Source organism: Aphidius gifuensis, linkage group LG1 (assembly GCF_014905175.1).
Source record: "Aphidius gifuensis isolate YNYX2018 linkage group LG1, ASM1490517v1, whole genome shotgun sequence".
In the NCBI taxonomy this organism is placed as follows: domain Eukaryota; kingdom Metazoa; phylum Arthropoda; class Insecta; order Hymenoptera; family Braconidae; genus Aphidius; species Aphidius gifuensis.
The window spans coordinates 31,444,982-31,468,859 of record NC_057788.1 but is presented as its reverse complement, the minus strand read 5'-3'; the positions used below and the strand labels follow the sequence as shown (position 1 = coordinate 31,468,859).

General features: G+C 25.2%; 7 protein-coding genes across 8 annotated transcripts; 5 read left to right on the top strand and 2 right to left on the bottom strand.

Annotated features, from left to right (window-relative positions):
* The first annotated feature begins 492 nt into the window (after positions 1-492).
* Positions 493-3,255, top strand: LOC122860466 (serine palmitoyltransferase 1). Its single transcript, XM_044164290.1, has 3 exons — positions 493-1,312; positions 1,378-2,285; positions 2,348-3,255. The coding sequence occupies exons 2-3, from the start codon at positions 1,382-1,384 to the stop codon at positions 2,860-2,862; spliced, it is 1,419 nt and encodes a 472-aa protein (XP_044020225.1). The 5' UTR covers positions 493-1,312; positions 1,378-1,381; the 3' UTR covers positions 2,863-3,255.
* LOC122860467 (60S acidic ribosomal protein P0) lies at positions 2,244-5,337 on the top strand. 2 transcript variants are annotated; one of them, XM_044164294.1, is made up of 4 exons: positions 2,244-2,254; positions 4,078-4,168; positions 4,262-5,017; positions 5,118-5,337. In XM_044164294.1, exons 2-4 carry the CDS (start codon positions 4,115-4,117, stop codon positions 5,253-5,255), a joined length of 948 nt encoding a protein of 315 aa, XP_044020229.1. In that variant the 5' UTR covers positions 2,244-2,254; positions 4,078-4,114; the 3' UTR covers positions 5,256-5,337. The 2 variants fall into 2 exon arrangements, with proteins under 2 accessions (XP_044020229.1, XP_044020228.1); XM_044164293.1 differs by lacking the exon at positions 2,244-2,254 and adding an exon at positions 3,538-3,610.
* Positions 5,338-5,457: 120 nt separating this feature from the next.
* Positions 5,458-9,914, top strand: LOC122860465 (glutamate--cysteine ligase catalytic subunit). Its single transcript, XM_044164289.1, has 9 exons — positions 5,458-5,903; positions 6,698-6,807; positions 6,876-7,061; positions 7,156-7,328; positions 7,407-7,624; positions 7,699-8,067; positions 8,136-8,486; positions 8,559-8,740; positions 9,060-9,914. Exons 1-9 carry the CDS (start codon positions 5,754-5,756, stop codon positions 9,235-9,237), a joined length of 1,917 nt encoding a protein of 638 aa, XP_044020224.1. The 5' UTR covers positions 5,458-5,753; the 3' UTR covers positions 9,238-9,914.
* Positions 9,904-10,931, bottom strand: LOC122860468 (protein Mpv17). The gene is made up of 4 exons (XM_044164295.1): positions 10,614-10,931; positions 10,435-10,550; positions 10,138-10,359; positions 9,904-10,075 (listed from the first exon to the last, which is right to left on the bottom strand). The coding sequence occupies exons 1-4, from the start codon at positions 10,684-10,686 to the stop codon at positions 9,935-9,937; spliced, it is 552 nt and encodes a 183-aa protein (XP_044020230.1). The 5' UTR covers positions 10,687-10,931; the 3' UTR covers positions 9,904-9,934.
* Positions 10,932-11,634: 703 nt separating this feature from the next.
* Positions 11,635-13,497, top strand: LOC122847739 (the record flags this gene model as incomplete). Its single annotated transcript, XM_044145593.1, has 1 exon — positions 11,635-13,497. A coding segment is annotated over exon 1 (1,863 nt), but the record flags the coding sequence as incomplete, so codon positions are not given.
* A 620-nt stretch (positions 13,498-14,117) lies between these two features.
* Positions 14,118-16,001, top strand: LOC122860460. The gene has a single exon (XM_044164283.1). It carries the CDS (start codon positions 14,118-14,120, stop codon positions 15,999-16,001), a length of 1,884 nt encoding a protein of 627 aa, XP_044020218.1.
* A 5,158-nt stretch (positions 16,002-21,159) lies between these two features.
* Positions 21,160-23,009, bottom strand: LOC122860459 (odorant receptor 4-like). Its single transcript, XM_044164282.1, has 6 exons — positions 22,651-23,009; positions 22,353-22,549; positions 21,813-22,005; positions 21,501-21,705; positions 21,274-21,432; positions 21,160-21,198 (listed from the first exon to the last, which is right to left on the bottom strand). The coding sequence occupies exons 1-6, from the start codon at positions 23,007-23,009 to the stop codon at positions 21,160-21,162; spliced, it is 1,152 nt and encodes a 383-aa protein (XP_044020217.1).
* Positions 23,010-23,878: the final 869 nt, after the last annotated feature.

The window sequence follows — 23,878 nt, the reverse complement described above, 5'->3', positions numbered from 1 at the left end:
TTTTCTACTGCTGATAAATGATAATAATAATTATTATTATCAAAACTGATATGATAAAATTTCAAAGATGAACATAGATAACATGATTCATTAAAAAAAAAAATTAAAAAAGTTATAAATTAATATATAAAAAAATTACTATCAGTTAAATAAAAATAAAATTTATAAATTTTTAAAATTAGATATTTATAAAAATATAATAATCATGAGCTATAAATAATTTAATTATATACTAATTAGCAATTGCATTTGAGTTAACAACAAAGTGAATGTATAATTTTAAAAATTAAAAAACTTTTTTTAATCACGACACGCCTAATAATAATCTCCAAGCATAAAAACAAATTAAAAAATAAAAAAACACAATTTAAATTAAATAAACGGTAAAATTTGAATTAAAAATATAAAAAATATCTAAATGATGACAATATAAATAATAATAAAATAACAAATTTTGAATGTATAATTTGTGGATGAGTCATACTCAGCAGGAGGCAACGTCACATAACCACAAATACTCCAAAATATTTTTCTATCAAAATTACATTTCGAATTTCGTCATTAAAAAATGATAAAACAATAAAATAAAAATATTTAAATAGCTAATTATAAATTAATAATTTATTATTGATATTATTTGACATATTAACTGACGTTTTTTTTTTTGTTTGGAGTAATTTTTCAAGTCAAAAAATAATATAATAAATAATTTAACAAAAAAATCTTACCTTGTTTGAAAATTCAACAATTAATGTAAACTTTTGACTGTTTTTTTCGATTTAATAATACTTTGATTGTTTAAATATTGTTAATATGTCAAATATATTATTAACAAACACTATTATGACAACTAATACACACTAAATCATTTGTGTCATTTATTTGGGGCGTCTGCCGGATTCCGGAAATGACTAACCTAGCCTTACCCAACATTGCCTAACATAATGACAGGAGCAGCCATCTTGAAAAATGTGTCAAAAAATACACTACGCATGCGTTGCTATTGTTTAAAAGAAAAATAAATAAATAAACAATTGATTTATTTACTTATTGAGTAAATAAAAATAAATTATTCAACAAAGAATAATTTATTTTTGTTTTTATTTATTATTTTCGGCTAAATAGATGAATAAATAATTTAAAAATTGTAAATTATATTTTCATGGCGCCATTTTTGTTTATACAAGAAAAAAATAAATAAAAACAATATAAATAAATTGACATTTTAACACGTTTTTATAAAAAATTTTATACATTAAATTGTGTTGATGATTCATCAGTAATTATTTGGCAATAAAAAATAGAAATTTAGGTAAGTATTACAATAGAAAAAAAAGAAAATAATTTATTTAATTGTTGGCTTTATTTGTTGCTTAGAAAAATGAGTGACAATTATATATTATTGGAGTCAATTGGATTTTTAAATACAATACCTCAGTATCAAACATTGGTCAAGGTATTTGTTGGATTATGGTTGGTATGGACAATGGTAAAACATTGTCGTCAAAGAGGTTCAAATTCACAACCAACAAATCTAGAAGTTGAAAGAAAATTAGAGCAATGGAATCCAGAACCATTGGCATCAGAAATTGATCCAAATCATCCATCACTTAGTCCACGTATTGTAACATCAAAAATTGGTAAAAATATAATAGTAAATGGTAAAAATTGTTTAAACATTGGTTCCCACAATTACTTGGGTTTTTTGGACAACAAAAATATTGAAAATAAAGCAATATCAATTATTGAAAAATATGGAGTTGGTTCATGTGGTCCTCGAGGTTTTTTTGGTACAACTGATGTACATCTAGAACTTGAAGAATGTCTTGCTAAATTTATGAATACTGAAGAGGCTATTGTTTATTCATATGGTTTCAGTACAGTTTCATCAGCAATACCAGCATACAGTAAACGTAATGACATAATATTTGCTGATGAAAAAGTTAATTTTTCAATACAAAAAGGTATTGATGCATCACGTTCAACTGTCAAATACTTTAAACACAATGATTTTAATGATTTTGAAAGGTTACTCATTGAACAAAGCAATGAAGATTTAAAAAATCCAAAAAAAGCTATGAAAATAAGAAGATTTCTTGTTGTTGAAGGGATTTATATGAATAGTGGTTGTATTTGTCCACTTCCTGAGTTTGTTGAATTGTGTAAAAATTATAAAGTTAGAATATTCATTGATGAATCAATTTCATTTGGAACAATTGGTGCTACTGGAAGAGGTATTACTGAACACTTTGGAGTACCTAGAAATGAAATTGACATGATTATAGGTATGTTTTTATTTTCCATCAATTTAAAGGGACAATAATTTAATTTATTATGATGGTTTTAGGTTCATTGGAGTGGGCAATTGGTTCTATTGGAGGTTTTTGTGTTGGATCATCATTTATTATTGAGCATCAAAGATTGGCTGGTCTTGGTTATTGTTTTTCAGCATCTCTACCTCCACTTTTAACAGCAGCTGCAACAACATCTGTTAATCTTATGCAATCAAATCCAGCAATGTTTGATAAGCTCAAAGATAATTGTCATAAATTTCATGAACTTTTGAGTAATCTTAAACATTTTGAGCTATCAGCTTCACCTGAATCACCAATAAAACATCTTTATCTTAAAAATAAATTAACGAGAACACAGGAATATGATATTCTTAGAAAAATAACTGATTGTTGTTTGGATAATCATTTGGCTGTTGTCATGCCAGTTTATCTTGATAGTGAAAAATATTTACCACGTCATAGTTTACGTATTTGTGTTTCAAATATTTTTGAACATAATGATATTAATTTTTCAATTGATGTATTAGAAAAATGCTCAAGTCAAATCATTCAAGTATCGAAACATTGAGATTATTTTTCTATTTTGATCCATTAAATTTAATACAACGATATTTTTTAATTCATAAACAATCATGATGATTTAATTGATATATATATATTTTTTTTTTAAACAAATTTATCCTTTTTGTAAATTCGTTTATATTTTTACTCAATGTAATTTGCTCTCTTTATTTTTTTTTTTACTATTAATCAGTATTTTTAATTCATTAATCGTGTTGCCAAATTGTTTATCTTATTCAAATAATTTATAGATGCAAACCAGAGTTAATAATTAAATTGACAACATGTCTTCTTAAATATAAACAAATAAATATTTCAAGCAATCATAATTTTACTGATTTCAATTATAAAAAATAAATTTTACTAATAAATAAATAATTATCTTAATGAAAATTAAATCTCTTGTAATTTTTTTAAAAATATATTAACTATTTATCTAATTATTATTTATTTATTTATTTAATTTAATAATAATTACTATTTTTCCAAAAAAAATTGTTGTTAAATTATAAAAATAGTTGATAATTCAATTTAAGCTACGTCAACTAATTTTAATTATTAAAAATTAAAATTAATTACAATAAACAAATAGCTATGTACATTATAAAAAAAATCAAGTTTTTTTATTCAAATTTCCGCGGTATTTAATGGTGGATTATTTCCGGTTAATACGTGCAGGCGCTAGTGTGTTTCCATACGGCTGTTGTCGGCTGTCTCTGTTGCTCTCGTTCATTCGCCCTTATTAATTTGCTAAGGTAAGACCTCATCCAAGCTATTAAATTATAAAAAAGTTATTAATATAAATAAAGTAATGTTAAATTAATAAAAATAATACTCTTCATTAATTGATTTAATTATTTTTCAAAATTAAAACAATGGATGGATAATATTACAAGTGTAAAATAGTGTATTTAGTCAACATTTTGAGGTTAACGACCATGTGGTTTTATTTTCCATGTCAATATGTGATTGCATCCATTGTTTTAGTATAATTAAAATTTGAATAATTATTGTTAATTTAATGATGATAAATTCACGCGTCTGAAGAAACCGGGTCAACATGCAGAAGCTTGATAAAAGCTGAACCTACTGCATGTCGGATTCTCAGTTGAAAATTGCTCTGAAGTGCTGTCTGAAAATTAAAAAACAATAAAAATATTATTGATAAATAATTAATCGTGTTGTGTAAATAATTAATATTTGTTTTGTTTTTCTGTTGCAGTCTTTAAATCTCCTTCAGGTATCCCTACAAACACAAGATGGGTAGGGAAGACAAAGCATCATGGAAGTCAAACTACTTCGTAAAACTCATTGTAAGTATTTGCAATACATCAATTAAATAATCATGATGTAAAAATCATTAATAACAAATGTAAATTAATAATAATTTTTGTTGTATTTTACAGCAACTTTTGGATGAATATCCAAAGTGTTTTATTGTTGGGGCTGACAATGTCGGATCAAAGCAAATGCAGCAAATCCGTATGTCTCTTCGTGGTCAAGGTGTTGTCCTTATGGGAAAAAACACCATGATGCGTAAAGCAATCAAGGGACATGTTGAAAGAAATGCTCATCTTGAACGTATCCTTCCTCACATCAAAGGAAACGTTGGTTTTGTTTTTACTCGTGGAGATCTTGTTGAAATCCGTGATAAACTTGTTGAAAACAAAGTACGTGCCCCAGCACGTAATGGAGCAATTGCACCATTGAGTGTTATCATTCCAGCTCAAAATACTGGTCTTGGTCCAGAAAAAACATCTTTCTTCCAAGCTCTTAGTATTCCAACAAAAATTTCAAAGGGTACAATTGAAATCATCAATGATATTCATATTTTGAAACCTGGTGATAAAGTTGGTGCATCAGAAGCAACACTTCTTAATATGTTGAACATTTCTCCATTTTCATATGGTCTTCTTGTTCAACAAGTTTATGATTCTGGTACTATTTTTGCACCAGAAATTTTGGATATTAAACCAGAAGATCTTAGAGCTAAATTCATGGCTGGTGTTGCTAACTTGGCATCAGTATGTTTGGCTATTGGTTATCCAACTGTTGCCAGTGCACCACACAGTGTTGCTAATGGATTCAAAAATCTTTTGGCAATTGCTGCTGTCACTGATGTTGAATTTGCTGAAGCAACAACAATCAAGGAATACATCAAGGTAATTACACATTTTACCATTTGATTTATCAAATTTATCAAAAAATTATTCAACAATTTGACCATTTAATTAATGATTCTTGTTTATTTTTTATTCATAGGATCCAAGTAAATTCGCTGTTGCTGCTGCCAGTGCACCAGCTGCCGCTGCTGCTGCTCCAGTTGCTGAAAAGAAAGAAGAGAAAAAAGAGGAATCCGAAGAAGAAGATGATGACATGGGATTCGGTCTTTTTGATTAAATAATCATGTTTCTTTCAAGATATTTCTGCTGATGCTATCCGGCGTGATGCTAAAATAAAATAAAAAATTTAAAACCAATAATCACGTCTTACATTTAAATATAACCTTTTTTAAGCTTCATCTTGCTTTAAATTTACGTAAACATTTTTTTTTCTTGGCATTTCATTCATAATTATCAATGACCCCCTGTCTCGACGATAATTACACGATAGATTTTTAATGAATATTATTATGTCCGCACTATTATTTCATTTATAAAAAAAAAAAACTATAAATGATAATTTTAAATGTGTGTATGTGTGTGCATTCTTGAGTAAAATTGATACTACTGGTATAAATAAGCAGACTTGAGAGTTGAGCAAGCGTCGATTGTCGATATTATTTTCAGTTTGCAAATTGATCTCGTTGAGTTAACATCTGTCTTGTTTATCAACAATCGACGGTATCTCTGTTTATTACGTGTTTACATATTGATATTTATATTTATAAAATAAACAATGGGATTATTAAGTGAAGGCAGTCCTCTTGATTGGGAAGATACTAAAAAACTTGCTGATCATGTGAGAAAACATGGAATAATACAATTTATTAATTTGTACAAAAGACTCAGAGACAGACAAGGCGATGTACTCAAATGGGGTGATGAGGTATTCATTCATTTTTAATTAACAACAATTAACAAAAGTTTTTAAACATTTTTATTTTCATTGTACCTGAATCATCAAATTTTAATTAATTATTCAAGTATTTTTTTTAGGTTAGACTTGGTAATTTCAATTAATTAAATATTAAAAATTAAATTACTCTTTTATTATTGTTATTTTTTAATAAAAAATTATTTAAAATAGTTTTTTTTTTTCGATTTGTAAATGTTTTTTTTTTTTAACATTTACCTACTCCAATATGTTTTTATAAATTTTTTTTTTGTTAAATATACTTTCTAATCATAGTTTGTCGTATTGTGCAATCCAAAAGTCATTAATTATATTTTTTTTTAAACATTATTTAAATAACATAATATTTAGTATTTCGAAAATTACCTAAATATTTTTTTTCGATATCGAAATTTCGATTACATCATGGAATTTTTATAAGTTTAATTTTTAATATTTATTATTTTCCATTGTTGTATGTGACAATAAATAAAATTGAATATATTTATTGATATTTTAAAAAATCATTTTTTTTTTTTTTTAAATTAAATAGTTGATGTATTCATAAAATGAAACGGCAATTTTATTCTGTTAATGCTCAGTCATGTCCTTGGAGTTTCACATTAATTATCTTTTTCAACAATCTTTGATATTTTTTTTATAAACATAGTTTACAATGTTTGTTATCATTATTATCATTGATGAAATCATTGGGTTTTTTTTTTATATTTGTTTATTGATCTATTTTTATTGATGATTGTTTTTATGTTTTTATTTTATGATTAAAGGTCGAGTATATGCTCATCAAATTTGATGATGAAGAAAAAAAAGCCAGGGTGAGCCTTCGAGCACCAGAAATATTATCAACATTAAATGAAAAAGAACTAAAAGATCCAACGTAAGATTCTCAAGATTTCATAATTTAATTAATATAATTTAAATGGTTATTAATTTTAATTTTTAAAGAGGTGTCAAGTCACTTTGGAGACCAGAATATGGTGCTTATATGATTGAAGGAACACCAGGTAAACCTTATGGTGGTTTACTGGCTCATTTTAATGTTGTCGAGGCAAACATGAGATATCGTAGACAAGAAGTTATGGATCAATTGAAAAATGGTGAAGTTATAATGTCTCTAACAAGTTTTCCCAGGTAAAAAACAACAAAAAACAACAACAAAATTAGCTGGATTTAATTTAAATAACAACATTAACATTGTATTTAATTTAATGTATTTAATTTGTAGACTTGGATGTCCAGATTTTACTGAACCACCAGCAAAACCAACTCCAACTAGTGGAGCATCAAGAAGTTTATTTTTTCCTGATGAAGCAATTTTTCCAGGACATCCACGTTTTAAAACATTAACACAAAATATTCGTTATCGTCGAGGTGAAAAAGTTGCTATTAATTTACCTAGTGAGTTAATTATTATAATGATATTTATTTAATTATTAAAAAAAGATGAAAATGATATTAAAATATATTTGCGTCAAGTTTATAGAGATGAAAATGTAGCAAAACCATTTAAAGAAAATTTATTAAAACTTGGTGATGATGGAAGTAGTGAAAAAGCTGCAAAAGATAATCATGTTTATATGGATGCAATGGGTTTTGGAATGGGTTGTTGTTGTCTTCAATTAACATTTCAAGCTTGTAATATTCAAGAAGCTCGTACACTTTATGATCAGTTAACACCATTATGTCCAATTATGGTAAGTAAGCTCAATTAAAATAATGATGAACCAATTAAAATACAAAAAATTAATATGATAATTTATTTAATTAGTTGGCACTAACAGCTGCAAGTCCATTTTATCGTGGCTATGTAACTGATGTTGATTGTCGATGGAATGTAATATCATGCTCAGTTGATTGTAGAACATCTGAAGAACGTGGTGAAGAGCCATTAAAAAATAATAAATTTAGAATTCGTAAATCACGATATGACTCAATTGATTCTTATTTGAGTGAACAAGGTGATCGTTATAATGATGTACCATTAACATATGACAATGATATTTATAAACAATTATTAGACAATGGAATTGATCGTCTTCTTGCACAACATGTTGCTCATTTATTTATTCGTGATTCAGTATCAATATTTTCCGAGAAAGTACATCAAAATGATGAAAAAGATACTGATCATTTTGAGGTAATTAATTGAGTAATAATATTTTGTTTATGCAATTAAATAATTTTCTTTTTTTTTCTTGTAATTAGAATATACAATCAACAAATTGGCAAACAATGAGATTTAAACCACCACCACCAAATTCATCAATTGGATGGAGAGTTGAATTTCGTCCATGTGAAATACAAATAACTGATTTTGAAAATGCAGCATTTGTTTGTTTTATTGTATTATTATCAAGAGTTATATTGAGTTATAATTTAAATTTATTAATACCAATTAGTAAGGTTGATGATAATATGGCTAAAGCACAAAAACGTAATGCTGTTAAAGATGAAAAATTTTGGTTTAGAAAAGATATTACATCGGAGATTGATAAAGATGTTGATATTAATAATGAATATGCCGAATTTACAATCAATGAAATAATTAATGGAAAAGTACGTTTTTATTATTTATTAATAATTTTAATTTTTTATTGATAAAATAATAATTGTTTGGTTGAATTTTAGGATGGTGTTTTTGTTGGTCTTATTCCACTTGTTAATTCTTATCTTGCAAGTATGAATGTTGATGCTGATACACATTGTACTGTGCAAAGATATCTTAAATTAATTCAAAGAAGAGCATCTGGTGAATTACTTACAACAGCTGCATGGCTTAGAAAATTTGTTATGACTCATCCAGATTACAAGTGAGTCATTGTTTTATTTATTATTTTATCTGCTTGATATGATATGCTTGATTATATTTTTGATGAATCATAACAATGCCTACAATATAAATTTATTGGCTTTAATTAAAAATTAAATTTCATATTTTTTTTTCATTGTTTATTAACTTTGAGATTTTTAATTTTGATCAATCATATTATCAGGTATTTTTGGATAAATATTTTTTTTCTATAAAACAATTTAAATATTTAAAAAAAAATTAATAATCATATTAGTAATTAAAAAATTGTTAAACGATAATTTCTTTTTTGTTATAAAAATAATTTGTTTTATTTACAGAAAAGACTCAGTTGTTTCTGAAAGAATAAATTATGATCTTTTAAAAAGAGTTCATGATATTCAAACAGATGTTGATCCTTGTCCTGAATTATCTGGACCATATACAACATCAAAAACAACCGAAAAAATACCAGCTGCAATTGCTAAAGCTGAAAAATGTCCAATTGCTGATTGTTGATATTTTACAAGTATTTATTAATATTAAATATCAAAATTTATATATTTATAAAATATGTGAAATATATTTGACGAAAAAATTTAATTTATCAATAATGATTTATGTTTTATAATCATCAATCATTATTGAATAATGGTACTATGATAAATTGACAAAAAATTTGAAATGTTAATTCAATTTTTGCACTGTTAAAAAATATGAAAAAAATAATTTCACAAAATGAAATTAAATCAAACAAAAGAAAAATTATATTATTGACTAGCCTAAAATGTTTTCTATTTTTTTTTCTTTGATTTTATATATAGAGATTTCAGTTTTTTAATTAATTTTTTTTTCACAATATTTAATTTTTTGTAAAGGTTTTTTTAAAGTGGGTATAAAATAAATAAAAAAATTTAAATTTTTAGCACTATTTTGATGAATAAAAAAACGAAATAATAATTGCATTTAGTCAAAATAAGATTAATCATTCCAAAATAATTTATATTAATTATTATTTTGACAAAAGATTGATTGAACAAAAAAATTATATTAAAAAGGTGTATAAATTGCAAAGAATAACAAAATGAATTGAATAAAATTGTTGCATATATTTTGCACATTTGTTATGTTTACTAATATTATTTTGTATGTTGTAAAATAAATATATTAAAAATAAAAGTGTGATAAAATATTAATGTCATTTATTTAAAATTAATTATGATGATGGTTTTACAATGTCTCTGTTTGTTCGATATGAAATATAAGAATTCCAAAGTACTGCAACTGATTGAACAACCAAAACTTGATGATGAAGTGGAACAAATGAAAAGTTTATCAGCTGAACAAGTGGCCAAAGCTGAAAGATAATTTTAAAAAATAATAAAAACCTGATGAAGAAATAATATAGTTGGCTTTTACCTTGTAATTACTTATGAGAATATCAGTATATTCATTTTCAAGTTTTTTTTTAATACTGTTTATGTCATTGCCTTGCATAAAACCTAGAGTACTTAACAAAACGACAATAAAAAAAGGAGCAAATAATATTTGATCACATGCAACTTTTTTCACAGCAACAAGACCACCTTTTGAGCCAATAAATTTATCAAGAATTCCATACCATGTTCTTGTAGCAGGACCCTAAAAAAACAAACAAAAGAAAATGACAAATTAATTTTACATGTTTTTCTAATTTTAATTTATAATTTTACTTACACCAACACAAAAACCAATGCCAAAAAATTGTGACGTTCTCACAAAATCAAGATCTTTAAAATTTCTTTTCTCGACAAAATTTTGAGCTACTTGATCACCCAGTGCCATCAAAGTTCCTGATGAAAAAAATTATTAAATTATCAATTATTATTCATCAAATAAATTATAAAAAAAATTACCAGCTTGAACAGCTTGCATTCCAAGTGGATATTTAGTCAATAAACTTTTGTAAATTCTTAAAAATCCAGACATGTTGTTGGAGTTTTTTGTTAAACAAATTAATACAAACAAATATAAAGGTTAACTTTTAATTCTTTTGTTTTTTAAATATATGTTAATGGATATTCGTCATTTGAAAATGTTAATAATCAAACTTGACATCGTTAAATTATCATTAGTTCATCGTATGATTGATATATTATTAATGCTGATCAATGTTTATTTGTTTTTTGTTTATCCAGCATGGCTTGCACATCAACAACACCACCACCATGTAAATAAATAAATAATTTTTTTTTTATTTTTCTAGATGCGGAGTTGACAAGTGCGCATGACAATGTCACGTGTGTGTTATTTTCTCTTCAACCAATGCGGATAGATTATTCAATAAATTTATTCTAAACACGCGATTTATTTTTCGGAAAAAAAAATGTTTACATAATAAAAAAATAATTATATAAACTGTGTGAAATTATCACAAAATAAACTCGATGAAATGTTTTAAATTTTCAGGATGTTTGTTCAATGATTAATCATGTAAAAATACAGTTCAATTTTGTGTGAAATTTTTATTCATCCTGCATGTTATACGATGCAAAAAACTTGACCTAAAAAATATTTAAAAATCATGCAACATTATTTTTTTTTTTCATACAAAAAATAGCTGATTTTTCGATAAGCTATATTGACAACCTACTCATACAATGTCACGTTTTCCGAGTTGTTGAAAATATAAAAATAAACAAGATTAAATATAATTGATAATACATTTTTTTTCAAGTTCGATTAAAAAAATTATTATTTGATCTTCAATGTACTTATTAGTGATAATAATTTATATTCCACAAGATGTTTTTTGCTGATAAATAAATTACTCCAATTTTTCAATTGTCACGCTACCACAAAAAAAAACCTGGTCACAGTAACAGTTTGTAATGAGAACAGCCAAGTTCCATCAACTGCAGAATTAAGTTCACCAGCATGTTTGTGCATTATTTAATTTATTTATTAACATTAAAATGTGGAAATTGTATTGTTCTACCAAAAGTGTCACCTCTAAGACGAGAAAATCCAATGAACCGTGAACGTATTGATGTATCAAATACATTTTATACACATGAATTGACATTTCGTCTTCAAACACTTGCTTGTATTGAAACATTTGTCGTGGAACACATGCAACAACAGCCATCAAGAATTTCCGTACTTTTAACAAACGATCAAAATCCAATATCAACAATTTACCTTCGTCATCTTCAGGAAATCCGATCAACATATATTCTAACCGAAGACACAAATTTTCAAGACAATCCAAATAATTTACTTGAAGTTGTTCTCATCATAAAAAATTACCAAGATATTGAAAATTCATCAATCAAATTAAATGAGCTTTGTGGTCGTGAATGCAGATATGCAATTTTACTTGTTGATTCAATACAAAATGAAAAACTTTTCATGAAAGAAGCAACGAAATTACTACAAATATTATGGCTAAAAAAAACATCAAACGTTGTTGTAATTGGTGGAGTGAATGGCAGTCTTATTGCTGCCCAAAGTGAAAGCTTTAAGCCAAATATTTTACGTGAACCAATGGATCCAATAATTGTTGGTAAATGCCAAAAGAAAAAGTGGCTTAATATTCATGATTATTTTGCTCCAATGAAAATGAATAATTGTTCTGTTAATATTGCATATTTTGAACAAATACCCTACGCTCATTTGGTCATGAAAAATAATGAAACTACATTGGAAGGAATTGAAGCAACAATTATCTATGACATTGCTAACTCGTTAAATTTTAATCCAAATTTTTCCGAAATCGAATGGGGAAATAATACAACAAAAGAAGATGAAGTACTGGAAGAATTTGATATTCACAAAACAATTGATCTGGCTTTTGGTGGAATTATTTGGCATCCAGAAAAAGACATTGACTTTGCTTTGGCTTATGATATCATTGATCTTGATTGGCTTGTTCCAAATGAACCTCGTGTTTCTATGCTTGGTCTTGTATCACCACTGAGCACAGATGTTTGGTGGGCAATTCTAGTTGTTTTAATAATAGCTGTTTTTCTGAGAATTTTAATATTTAAAAAAATGTCTCTTCTAGAAATATCAGCAATTATTATCGGTGTTGCATGGAACAAACAGCCAGTAAAATTATCATACAGAATAAAATTTATGTCGTGGATTATTTTTGCTTTTTTATTGACTCAATTTTATTTGGCGTCAATGGCTGGTAGATTATTGGCTGGTTCAAATAGTGAAATAAATACAATAAAAGATCTTGTTAATTCTGGCAAACCATTGGCAGGCACAAAAACACATAAACAATTATTTTTTGATGCTCAAAATGCATCTGATGATGATCGAGAATCTGATTCAGTGTTTAAAGAAATTTGTGATAAATTTATTATTTTAGATCAAGATGATTATGTTAAAACTCTTCAGGATTTAATTGATGGAGTTAATAAGAGTTATGCACTTGTTGGTGTGCTAAATGTATCATCAATTGTAACAAAATTTGATCCTCTTATTGTTCATAAAGTTCCAGAAACATTGGCTAGTCTGCCAGTCAGTTTTGCTACCTGGCGAGGTCTTCCATATCTCACGAGAGTTGATGAAAAACTACAGCAGCTTGTTCAAGGTGGTATTGTTTCACACATTGGCACTACAATTTCATCTAAACATCGATTTCTCAAAGCCAAAGAACAAGAAGATGCATCACTTGAACAAAATTTTCTTCGAATGAATGACATTGCTCCTGGATTTTATCTTTTATTAGCTGGTTGTATATCGGGCATGTTATTACTTTTTGGTGAATTAATCATTTTTAAAATACAAAAAATAAAAAAAATAAAAAAATCTAAATTAAAACACAAAAATAAGCTGAAACATTTAGCAAATAAATATCCAAAACAAATCACAATTAGTCGAAAAACTTTTGATGCATATCGAAAAAAAAATTCATCAATTTTAAAAGCATAGAAAAATATATTTAAATTATGTATGCGTTATTTTTTTATTGCACGTGTCATAGTGATTGTGATGCACACGTCATATGGTAATTAGTTAATAATAATCAATATTAAAATTAACCTGGCATCTATTTTATTTAAAATTTTATAATTTATCAACATGCAATTGGCTTGACAAGTAAATAAATAATACAAATTTTAATCTTCAAATAATGTAAATATACTTTTAAAAGTTGCAGTTAAATGCTCGACCTGCATAAATAATATAAAAATAATGTGGAAAGATTTTATTTGTGATACAAGCCTTGTTGTCGAAGTATATCTTTGTTTGATCTTATCTTTGTTTTAATGGCGTGCATCAATGCACACGTTAGGCAAGGTAATAAAATAAAAAAAAAATTTTTTTGTCACGGTATAATTATTAACAATCAGTACTTACTGTCATAAACTTGTCATTAATTTATATATAGTTTTTAAAAGTACACCATGATGGCCTTATTGTCGTTATTGATTTTCACATCAATACTTGTGAAAAGTTGTAACTCAATTGTCGTACCAGAATTAAAAATAGTGCAACAAAATAAATTGATTATCAATGATTCAACAGATCAATTGAAAAATTTACTTAATCAATTTTCTTGTGTTGATAAATTTATAACAAATTATATGAATCAACAACGTTCACGTATTACAGTAGTTTTAACAGATAATCATACTTCTGATATATCATATTTTTATTTAAAACAGCTACAAAAAAATCAGGCAACATTTGTTTTAAATAAATATTCAAATGCATCAAAAGCACAGAAGGCACTATTTGACGTAGTTATCATCATGAAAAATCATACAGACTTGCTAGATGCAACAATAAAATTGAATGAAATTTGTGGTCGAAATGGTAGATATGCAGTTTTGTTAATTAATATATTTAACAACATTAAATTATTTATTGAAGAAGCAAAAATATTGATACAATTATTGTGGATAAAAAGAGTGTCTAGAGTTGTTATAATTGGCTCAGTAAAAGATGATTTTTTCGCAGCTGAAAGTGATTCATTTGAATCAAATATATTGTGTAAACCAATGGATCCAGTGATTGTTGATAAATGTCAAAATGGAACATGGAAATATGATTTTTTTATGCCAATTAAAATGAATAATTGTAGTGTTACAATGGGATATTATGATCATGAGCCTTATTCTCATCTTGACAATGAAACATTAACAGGTATTGAAGTATCAATGATAAAAATCATTCAAAGCTCACTTAATTTTACAATAAATCCAATGGAAATTGTTGTTGGTTCAAATGAAACAAGGTCAGACAGTGTTACACGTACTTTGACAAATAGAACTGTTGATTTTCTTGTTGGTGGAATCATTTGGAGACCAGCTCAAAGTACTGACTTCATTATGCTCTATGAAATGGTGCAGTTTGTTTTTTTAGTACCAATTGGTACTAATTTTTCAGTTGGTGGATTAATATCACCTTTACAAAATACCGTTTGGATGGCAGTTGGTGGTGTATTATTATTTTCAGTATTTCTTAGACTGACGTTGTTTAGAAAAATATCTTTTCTAGAAATATTAGCTGTTGTTATTGGTGTTGCATGGAACAAACAGCCAATAAGATTATCATACAGAATAAAATTCATGTCGTGGATTATATTTGGCTATATATTGTGTCAATTTTATTTGGCAACAATGGCTGGTAATTTAATGTCTCGACCAGTTGAAAAGATGGATACATTTGAAGATTTAGTTATGTCGAATAAAATGCTTGGAGGTTCAAAATTATCACCCACATTTTTTAAAAGGGTTCAAGGAACATCTGAAAAATTTGATAATTTAAGTAAATTAATGATGAAAAGATTTATTACATTTGAAAGAGATGTATTTAGAAAAAAACTACTTGATTTAATGAATGGAAAAAATAAAAGTCTTGCACTTTCAACACTTTTAAATACAACGTCAGCAAGTCATAATTATGATACGAGTATTGTTAGAAAATTACCAGAAGTATTGTCAAGTGTTTCATTGAGTATTGCAGCTTGGCGAGGTTTACCTTGTGTGAGTAGAATCGAAAAAAAATTACGACAACTTAAGTGGGCTGGTATTGCTTCTCATCTTGGTGATATGGAAGCAATGAAAAATCAAATTAGACAAGAAACCAACAATGATAAAGATCAATCAATGGAAAATAGCTTTATTGAACTTTCTGATCTTATTCCAGGATTTTTATTGATGATGCTGGGGTACTCCATTGGATTACTGTGTTTATTTTGTGAAATTATTTACTACAAATTTACTGGGTCTAGAAAAAATTATAGATCGAAAAGAAAAGTACGCATTAGAAAAATTAAATATTAAAATGTTTGATTGTTTTTTTTTTAAAGATGGCTCAATCTCAATTTGATGGAAATTTTTTGTAAATAAATTTAAAGCTATTTTCATTTTATTTTTAATTTTTATTTAGCTGTATACATGTGGGGAAAATAATACGCTAAAAATAATTATTATCAAAATAGTAAAAATTTAAAAGCTCCGCTGGTTTTATAGAATTAAATTAATTATTTTTAATTTATTTATGTAAGACATTGAAAATTGAATAAGAACATTTCAAAATCTGTAAGTTAAAATAAAATACAATTAGTTAATTATAAAAAAATAAATTTAATTAAAATATTTAAATTATTTTTGTGTGATTTATTTTTAATTAGGTTTTTTTTTTAATACTTACATCTTTAAAAATTTCTCTTGAACTTGTAAATATTTTTCCAATTTTAAATACAAATGGCTTTGATGTTCTCATCATAATAATGATCAATGATTTTTTAGTTGAATTTTGTAAAATTGTCCAATCAATATGATAAATCATTTGGTTAAGATTTTCAAACTGAAAAATGTGATAAAATTATTTTCAAAAAATATTTAAATTGTAATTATAAAATAATTAATTTTTAAATTTCTGAAAAAAATAATTAACATACTTGTATTTTAACTTCATCTGATACAATACAAATAATAGCAGCTTGTGAAAGTGCTGCACTTAATAAACACGCTGCACTAAAAAATCCAGATGATAATAATTGTGTAACGGATAATTGAAAAGCCAGTACACATATAAATATTCCACTTAATAAAAATTGCATAAACATTTCAGCTGAAAATACAGTACTTATTTTATCAGCTAAATATAAAATTTCCAAATGATATTCAACGAAATTATTAATTAAATTTTTTTCAATTTTAGCACGTTCAAATGAATCAATTATTATTTTATTATCATAATTATTTTTGATGTTGTTAATCATACTTTTAAATCTGTATTTAATCATTGATACTTGAGCACAAATTTCTAGCATCATGCTGACGAATAATAAATCATGTCCAACATCAATGGAGAATGCAATGAGTATTGTTGATATTTCATAGATAACAGTTAGCTCATAAAATCTTGGGAAGGAATAATAAGATGTTATTATTCCTGTGTTAAATGGAGTTACTGATGATTTAGCTGTTTGTAATTTATATAATATTGTTCCAACTGCTGCGGATGACATTGCTAGTCCAAATATCCATGCCAGCAAGCTTAAAATTTAAAAATAAATTTATAAATTTGAATTACCTAAAACTATATTAATTTATTGATAAATTATATTTGAATTTACAAAAAAAAATAAACAATTTATAAATTAACAAATAATTAAACAATAAAAAATGAAAAAAAAAATTAATAAAATTATAAAAAATTGGTTATTTGACAATAAATTAATTTTTAAAAGAAAAAAAATAAATGAATAATTTAATTAATCAAAAAATTAATAAATATTAATTATTTTTTTTAATCTAAAATGTAATAATTTTTTTCGAATTTTTAAAATACTTACTTTGTCATACGCTCGAAATAAATTCGAATAATTTTTTCCTTTTGATTTTCAACTGTGAATGGTTTTCTCTCGAGAATTTTTTCAATTTCTATAATATTATTATTGAAATATAAAACAGTCAAAGACTCACACAGTATAATAAACATAGTCAATGTAAAACCAAAAATTTCAGCAATTTCTTGTGAAAATTTTAACTCTTGAATTTTTTTAAAAAACGCCATTAATTGTGATAAAAAAAATAATAATTGTATTGAACAAATAAATAATGTATATAAATTATATAATTTTGAAAATTTACAAATTTTTGATTTTTTAATACCAAAAATTTGTAAAATAATAAAGCTTTTTTCAAATAACGACATGATGTTATTTTTTTTATCAAGACAATCAGCCTCAACACAATTTTATTAGACTCACTTTTGTCAGTTACGAGTTCATGAATAAAATAAAAATTTTCTAAACAATTGACCCTTTTTTTAACCAAAACATTAGAACACATTTCAAACACAAATATTTTAATAAAAAAAAAAATAATAATAGTATAAACAAGTCTCAATTATACCTTATACTTAAAAAAACAAACAAAGAAAAATTAGAAAATAATGTTTTACTTTTTCAACTATTAATTTAAATATTTGTATTTGAAACTTTTTTTTTGTTCATTACCGGATGCTTTTATTTGAATTTCCTATTTTATTTCCTGTCAATATTATTGAGTTTTTAACTTTTTTTTTAAATAATAATGAAAAAATAAAATAATAATTTTTACAGAAAAGTAATTGTATAGATTTTTTTTTATTTCTAAGAAAATTTCAGTGATTGTAAATAAATAAATAAATTTATCAACAATAAAATAACAAAGTTCATATATTTATAACAGTTAATAAATAAATTTTATTCTGGTTAAGTACTTTTAATTTCCAAAAACAATTTTCAACTATTATTGTGTTGAAAAAAAAATAAAATCGTCATAAAAATTATTAAATATTTGATTTAAAGAACGTTATAAATAGAGTATGACAGTTTCACTAGCTGCAAGCATTAATTATTAATGATAAATAATAAAAAAATTAAGTATTATGAATATTGAAAAATTTTATAAAGCCATAATGAAATTTACATATTTTAACGAGTCCATATTTAGAGTGACAATATGACCACTTTTAATGACAAATGGTCTCAACATTCTACTCATCATGAGAATCATATTTTTTTTAGAACTGCAACTTGTTAAATTGAGCCAATTACTTTGAAATATTGAAACACCAAGATCTTCAAACTGTTTAATAAAAAAAAAATAATTAATTTTCAAATTCTATGATTATTTTTTGATAAGAATATTTTTATTTTTTACCGCGAGTGTTGTCTCGTGGGCAGATATGCAAAATAGTGAAATTTGATAAAACATGTTGAATAGATATATCAAAGTACTGATAAATACCAATGAGCCTGGTTTTAAATCAGATAAAACATAAACACTTGTGACTAGAACAATTGAGCTCAATGAGTATTGTACAAATACAATTGTTGAAAAAAATGAATTAACAACATTGGCCATTCTGAAAATTTAATAAATTTTTTATATTTAAAAAAACAAATTAATCTAATAAAAAATATATTTATACCGTATAATTGCATTATGATGCTCAATACAATCTGAAAAAATTTTTTTTTCTATATACTTTTGTGATAATGGATTTAAATTAATGAAATTTTTTTTTTCCAAATTGTCTAGTTGATTATGAAATCGATGTTTTAATATTTCTACTTGTGCACAAATTTGCATCATCATTCCAGCAAAAAATGAATCGTAGGCACCTAGAAAAAAAATGAAATTAAAATTTTATAATGAAGTAAACAAATAATTTTAAAAAATGCATATTATAAAAAAAAAAAAAAATGTAAGCACATGAGGGGTAAAATAGACAGCAAACTAAATAATAAATCAAGTCAAACATGTCAATTGGAATTGAAAAAAAAAAATAAATAAGTCATTTAATAATTAATAAGCATTTCCTCCTCAAAAAATATAAATAATTTAAAAAAGTTACAAGTGCGTTTTAATTTTGTTTGGAGTGTCTATTTACCCCTCGTTTTTCTGAATGTATATGAAAAAAATTTTGATAATAAATTGGAGCATAATGAATGATTCAACTTGCCGGTTATGTTAGCCGCCATGATTGGTGCCAAGATTTGTGAGACCGAGGTGAACCAGTAAATAATTGGCTTTTCGTAGTCATAGGGAAACCAACCCCCAACTGGTAAAACATAAGTTGGTTTTAATTCAAATATTTTACAAATACTCCACACTGTTGCTGTTGTTCCATTCATTGTCCAATAAAGGATTGTATTAATTCTTCAATGTAAAAATAATTTTTGAAAACTTATTAATGACAGAATAAAATTTATAATATTCAAAAAAGTATTAAATAGTAGAAACTGTAGAAATAATACTAGATTGATATATGAATTTATTTTGCTGACCTGTTGATGCGATTAAATCGATTTTGAATATTAACTTCATCATCAGTTACTGGCTTAAATGGATATTTATTAAAACTGTTAATTAATTTTTTTAGCACTTCACGACCACCTAAAATATTATGTATTTTATCACACACAACTAGAATGCTCAATAAAAGAAATAATATATTTGTAAAATCTTCGATGCTATTGCTTGTTAATACGAGGTCTAGGCTTTGTGAAATGACAAACATCCAGCTATTGCAAATGATAATTAATGTGTATAAATTGTAAAGCCACGAACGCCAACCATAACAACTGGCTGGTTTCCATAGACCTGTACATTTTAGTATAAAAAAACTTTCTTGAAGGAGTTGCATTGTTGAATAAGTGGAAACTCAGGAAATACAGATAGGGTGACATTTGCTATGTTCATATTTAATTACAATGACGATCGTTAATTTATTCTATTCAAATTATTTTCGCGACTTGTTGTGGTGGATTACATGAGAATTGTCATGCTGTCGAATCGATTGTCTATGTTGCAACAACATCTATTGTATTCATTGGAACAATGAATCGTTCTTAAAAAATATTGTCACCCTTCGTTTTCATCGATCTGATGGGGGAGAGACAATAAGAAATACACAAGTCGCTTTACACACTCTTATTATTTAATCCTTTGTTGGAAATATTATCTATATTCGACGGCTTTTGGAAAATGACACATTATATTATATTTTTTATTAAAAAAAAAATACATGCGTCAAGAAAATTGTATAATCACATGGAATGGATATATTCTTTCAAGGTAAATAATTACAAATATTTTTCATCAAATAGAGAAACAAATTTATTTGATATAGATGTAAAAACGAGAAAAAAATATTTTTAATTTTCAAAAAATATCCAAATTTTTAAAAATAAACAAATAAGAAAAAAAATTCAATTAAGTTTAAAGAAATTCATTAAAAAAGTATTGGCTGTTTGACAATAAATATTTCGAATTAATTGTTTTTAAAATTTAACATTTGAATTTTATTCAATGACACATAACATATTGACAACAATAACAAATAATAACACTTGCCTTATATTATTCACTATGCATACTTACAATTAAAATGTGACATTTTTTCTGTTATTTTTTCAGTCCAGAATACGTTATTTAATTATTAGAGTAAGTTATAAATAGAGTATGAAAGTTTTACTAGCTGCAAGCATAAATAATAAAAAAAAAATTAGTATTATATAAGCAGTAAATATTTTCAAAATAATATTAAATTTACATATTTTAATGAATCCATATTGAGAGTGACAAAATGACCACTTTTAATGACAAATGGTCTCAACATTCTACTCATCATAATAATCATATTTTTTTGAGACTTGTTACTTGTCAAATTGAGCCAATTACTATTGTATATTGAGTCACCAAGTTCTTCAAACTATTCAACAAAATAAAATTATTATAATTGCTATATTTTAAATATAAATTAGTAATATTTTAAATTACCGCAAGTGATATCTCATGGCCAGATGTACAGAGTAATGCAATTTGATAAAACATGCATAATAAATATATCAAACCACTGGTAAATTGCAAAGAGCCTGGTTTTAAGCCAGCTAAAATATAAACACTTGCTACTAGTACAATTGAACTCAATGAGTATTGTAAAAAAACAATTTTCGAAAAAAATGAATTAACATCATAGGCCATTCTGAAAATAGTACAAGTTAATAATTTCATTTATTCATTTATTATTTATTGACATTAGTAGAATAAAATTTAATGAGTCGTAGAAAAAATAAATAAATTATTAAATACCTTAAAATAGCAATATGATGTTCAATAATATCTGAAAATATTTTTTTTTCTATATTTTTGTGAACTGACGGATTTAAATTAATCAAATTTTTTTTTTCTAAATTATCAAGTTTATTATTGAATCGATGTTTTAATATTTCTACTTGTGCACAAAGTTGCATCATTAGTCCACAAAAAAATGAATCGTAGCCACCTAAAAAAATGATTAATTTACAATAGCATAATGTTAATAAAAAAAAAGAAAATATGAAAAAACAAAAAAACTATTTGATTTAAAAATTTATATTGAAAAAAAAAAAAATAATAAAATACTATATGGATATCAAAATTTATATGCATTATAAATGGTACAATAAAAAAACAGACAGCTTTTCTAAATAAAAAGTTAGCGAAAAATATAAGACAATTGAAAAATAAAAACTTTTTTAAATTTAAAAAATTTATAAAAGTACTTTTATCTGGGCCCGATTGTTAAATTACTTTTCTCCATCAATATTGTTGGTAGCTGTTGATGGCTATTTAATAATCGAAAAAGTTTACCTGTCATATTAGCAGCCATAACTGGTGCCATAAGCTGAGACACTGCAGTAAACCAGTAGATAATTGGTTTAGTATGATCATAAGGAAACCAGCCACCATATGGTAAAATATGAGTCGGTTGTAATTCAACAATTTTACGAAAGCTAAATACTGTTACTGAAATTTTATTCACTCCCCAATAAAGTATTGTATTAATTCTTCAATAAAAAAAAAAAATTTATAAAATACAACATTTTAATTATTATTAAAACTGATTCAATTTTTTTTTACTATTATATATTGTATTTTATTAATTTACCTATTAATGCGATTAAATCGATTTTGAATATTAACTTCATCATCGGTTTCTGGCTTGAATGGATATTTATTAAAACTGTTGATTAATTTGTCCATCAGTTTACGACCACTCAGCATATTATTTATTTTACCACATACAACTAAAACGCTCAATAAAAGGAATAATATGTTTGTAAAATCTTCGATGCTATTGCTTGTTAATACGAGGTCTAGACTTTGTGAAATAACAAACATCCAACTATTGCAAATGATAATGAATATGTATAAATTGTAAAGCCACAAACGCCAACCATAACAACTGGCTGGTTTCCATAGACCTGTACATTTTAGTATAAAAAAACTTTCTTGAAGAAGTTGCATTGTTGAATAAGTGGAAACTCAGGAAATACAGATAGGGTGACATTTGCTATGTTCACATTTAATTACAATGACGATCGTTAATTTATTCTATTCAAACTATTTTCGCGACTTGTTGTGGTGGATTGCATGAGAAATGTCAGGCTGTCGAATCGATTGTCTATGATGCAACAACAACTATTGTATTCATTGGAACAATGAATCGTTCTTAGAAAATATTGTCACCCTTCGTTTCCATCGATCTGATGGGGGAGAGACAATAAGAAATACACAAGTCGCTTTACACACTCTTATTATTTAATCCTTTGTTGAAAATCTTTGTTATCTATATTCGACGGCTCTTGGAAAATGACATATTATATTTTATTTTTTATTTAAAAATACATACGATAAGAAAAATGTACAACCACGCGGATGGAATGGATATATTCTTTCAAGGTAAATAATTACAAATAACTTTCATCAAATAGAGAAACAAATATTTATTTGATAAATGTAAAAACGAGAAAAAAATATTTTTTATATTATATTTTATATTATATTATATTATTATATTTTCAATTTTCAAAAAATATCCAAATTTTTAAAAATTATATAATTAAATAAACAAATAAAAAAATAAAAAATTAGGCGTTTTTTATTATAATATTATTATCATGCGTTTTCGTGAAAAAATTTTTTTTTTTTTTTTTTTTTTTTTTCTATATTTTTTCTATATAATTTTTTTTTTATATTCAACGGCTTTTGGAAAATGACATATTATATTTTATTTTTTCAATATAAATAAAAAGAAAATAGAAATTCAACTAAAAAATCAAGTTTATTCAGTAGCTATACATATAAGGACGTGGGCTTATTTTTACTGATAAGAG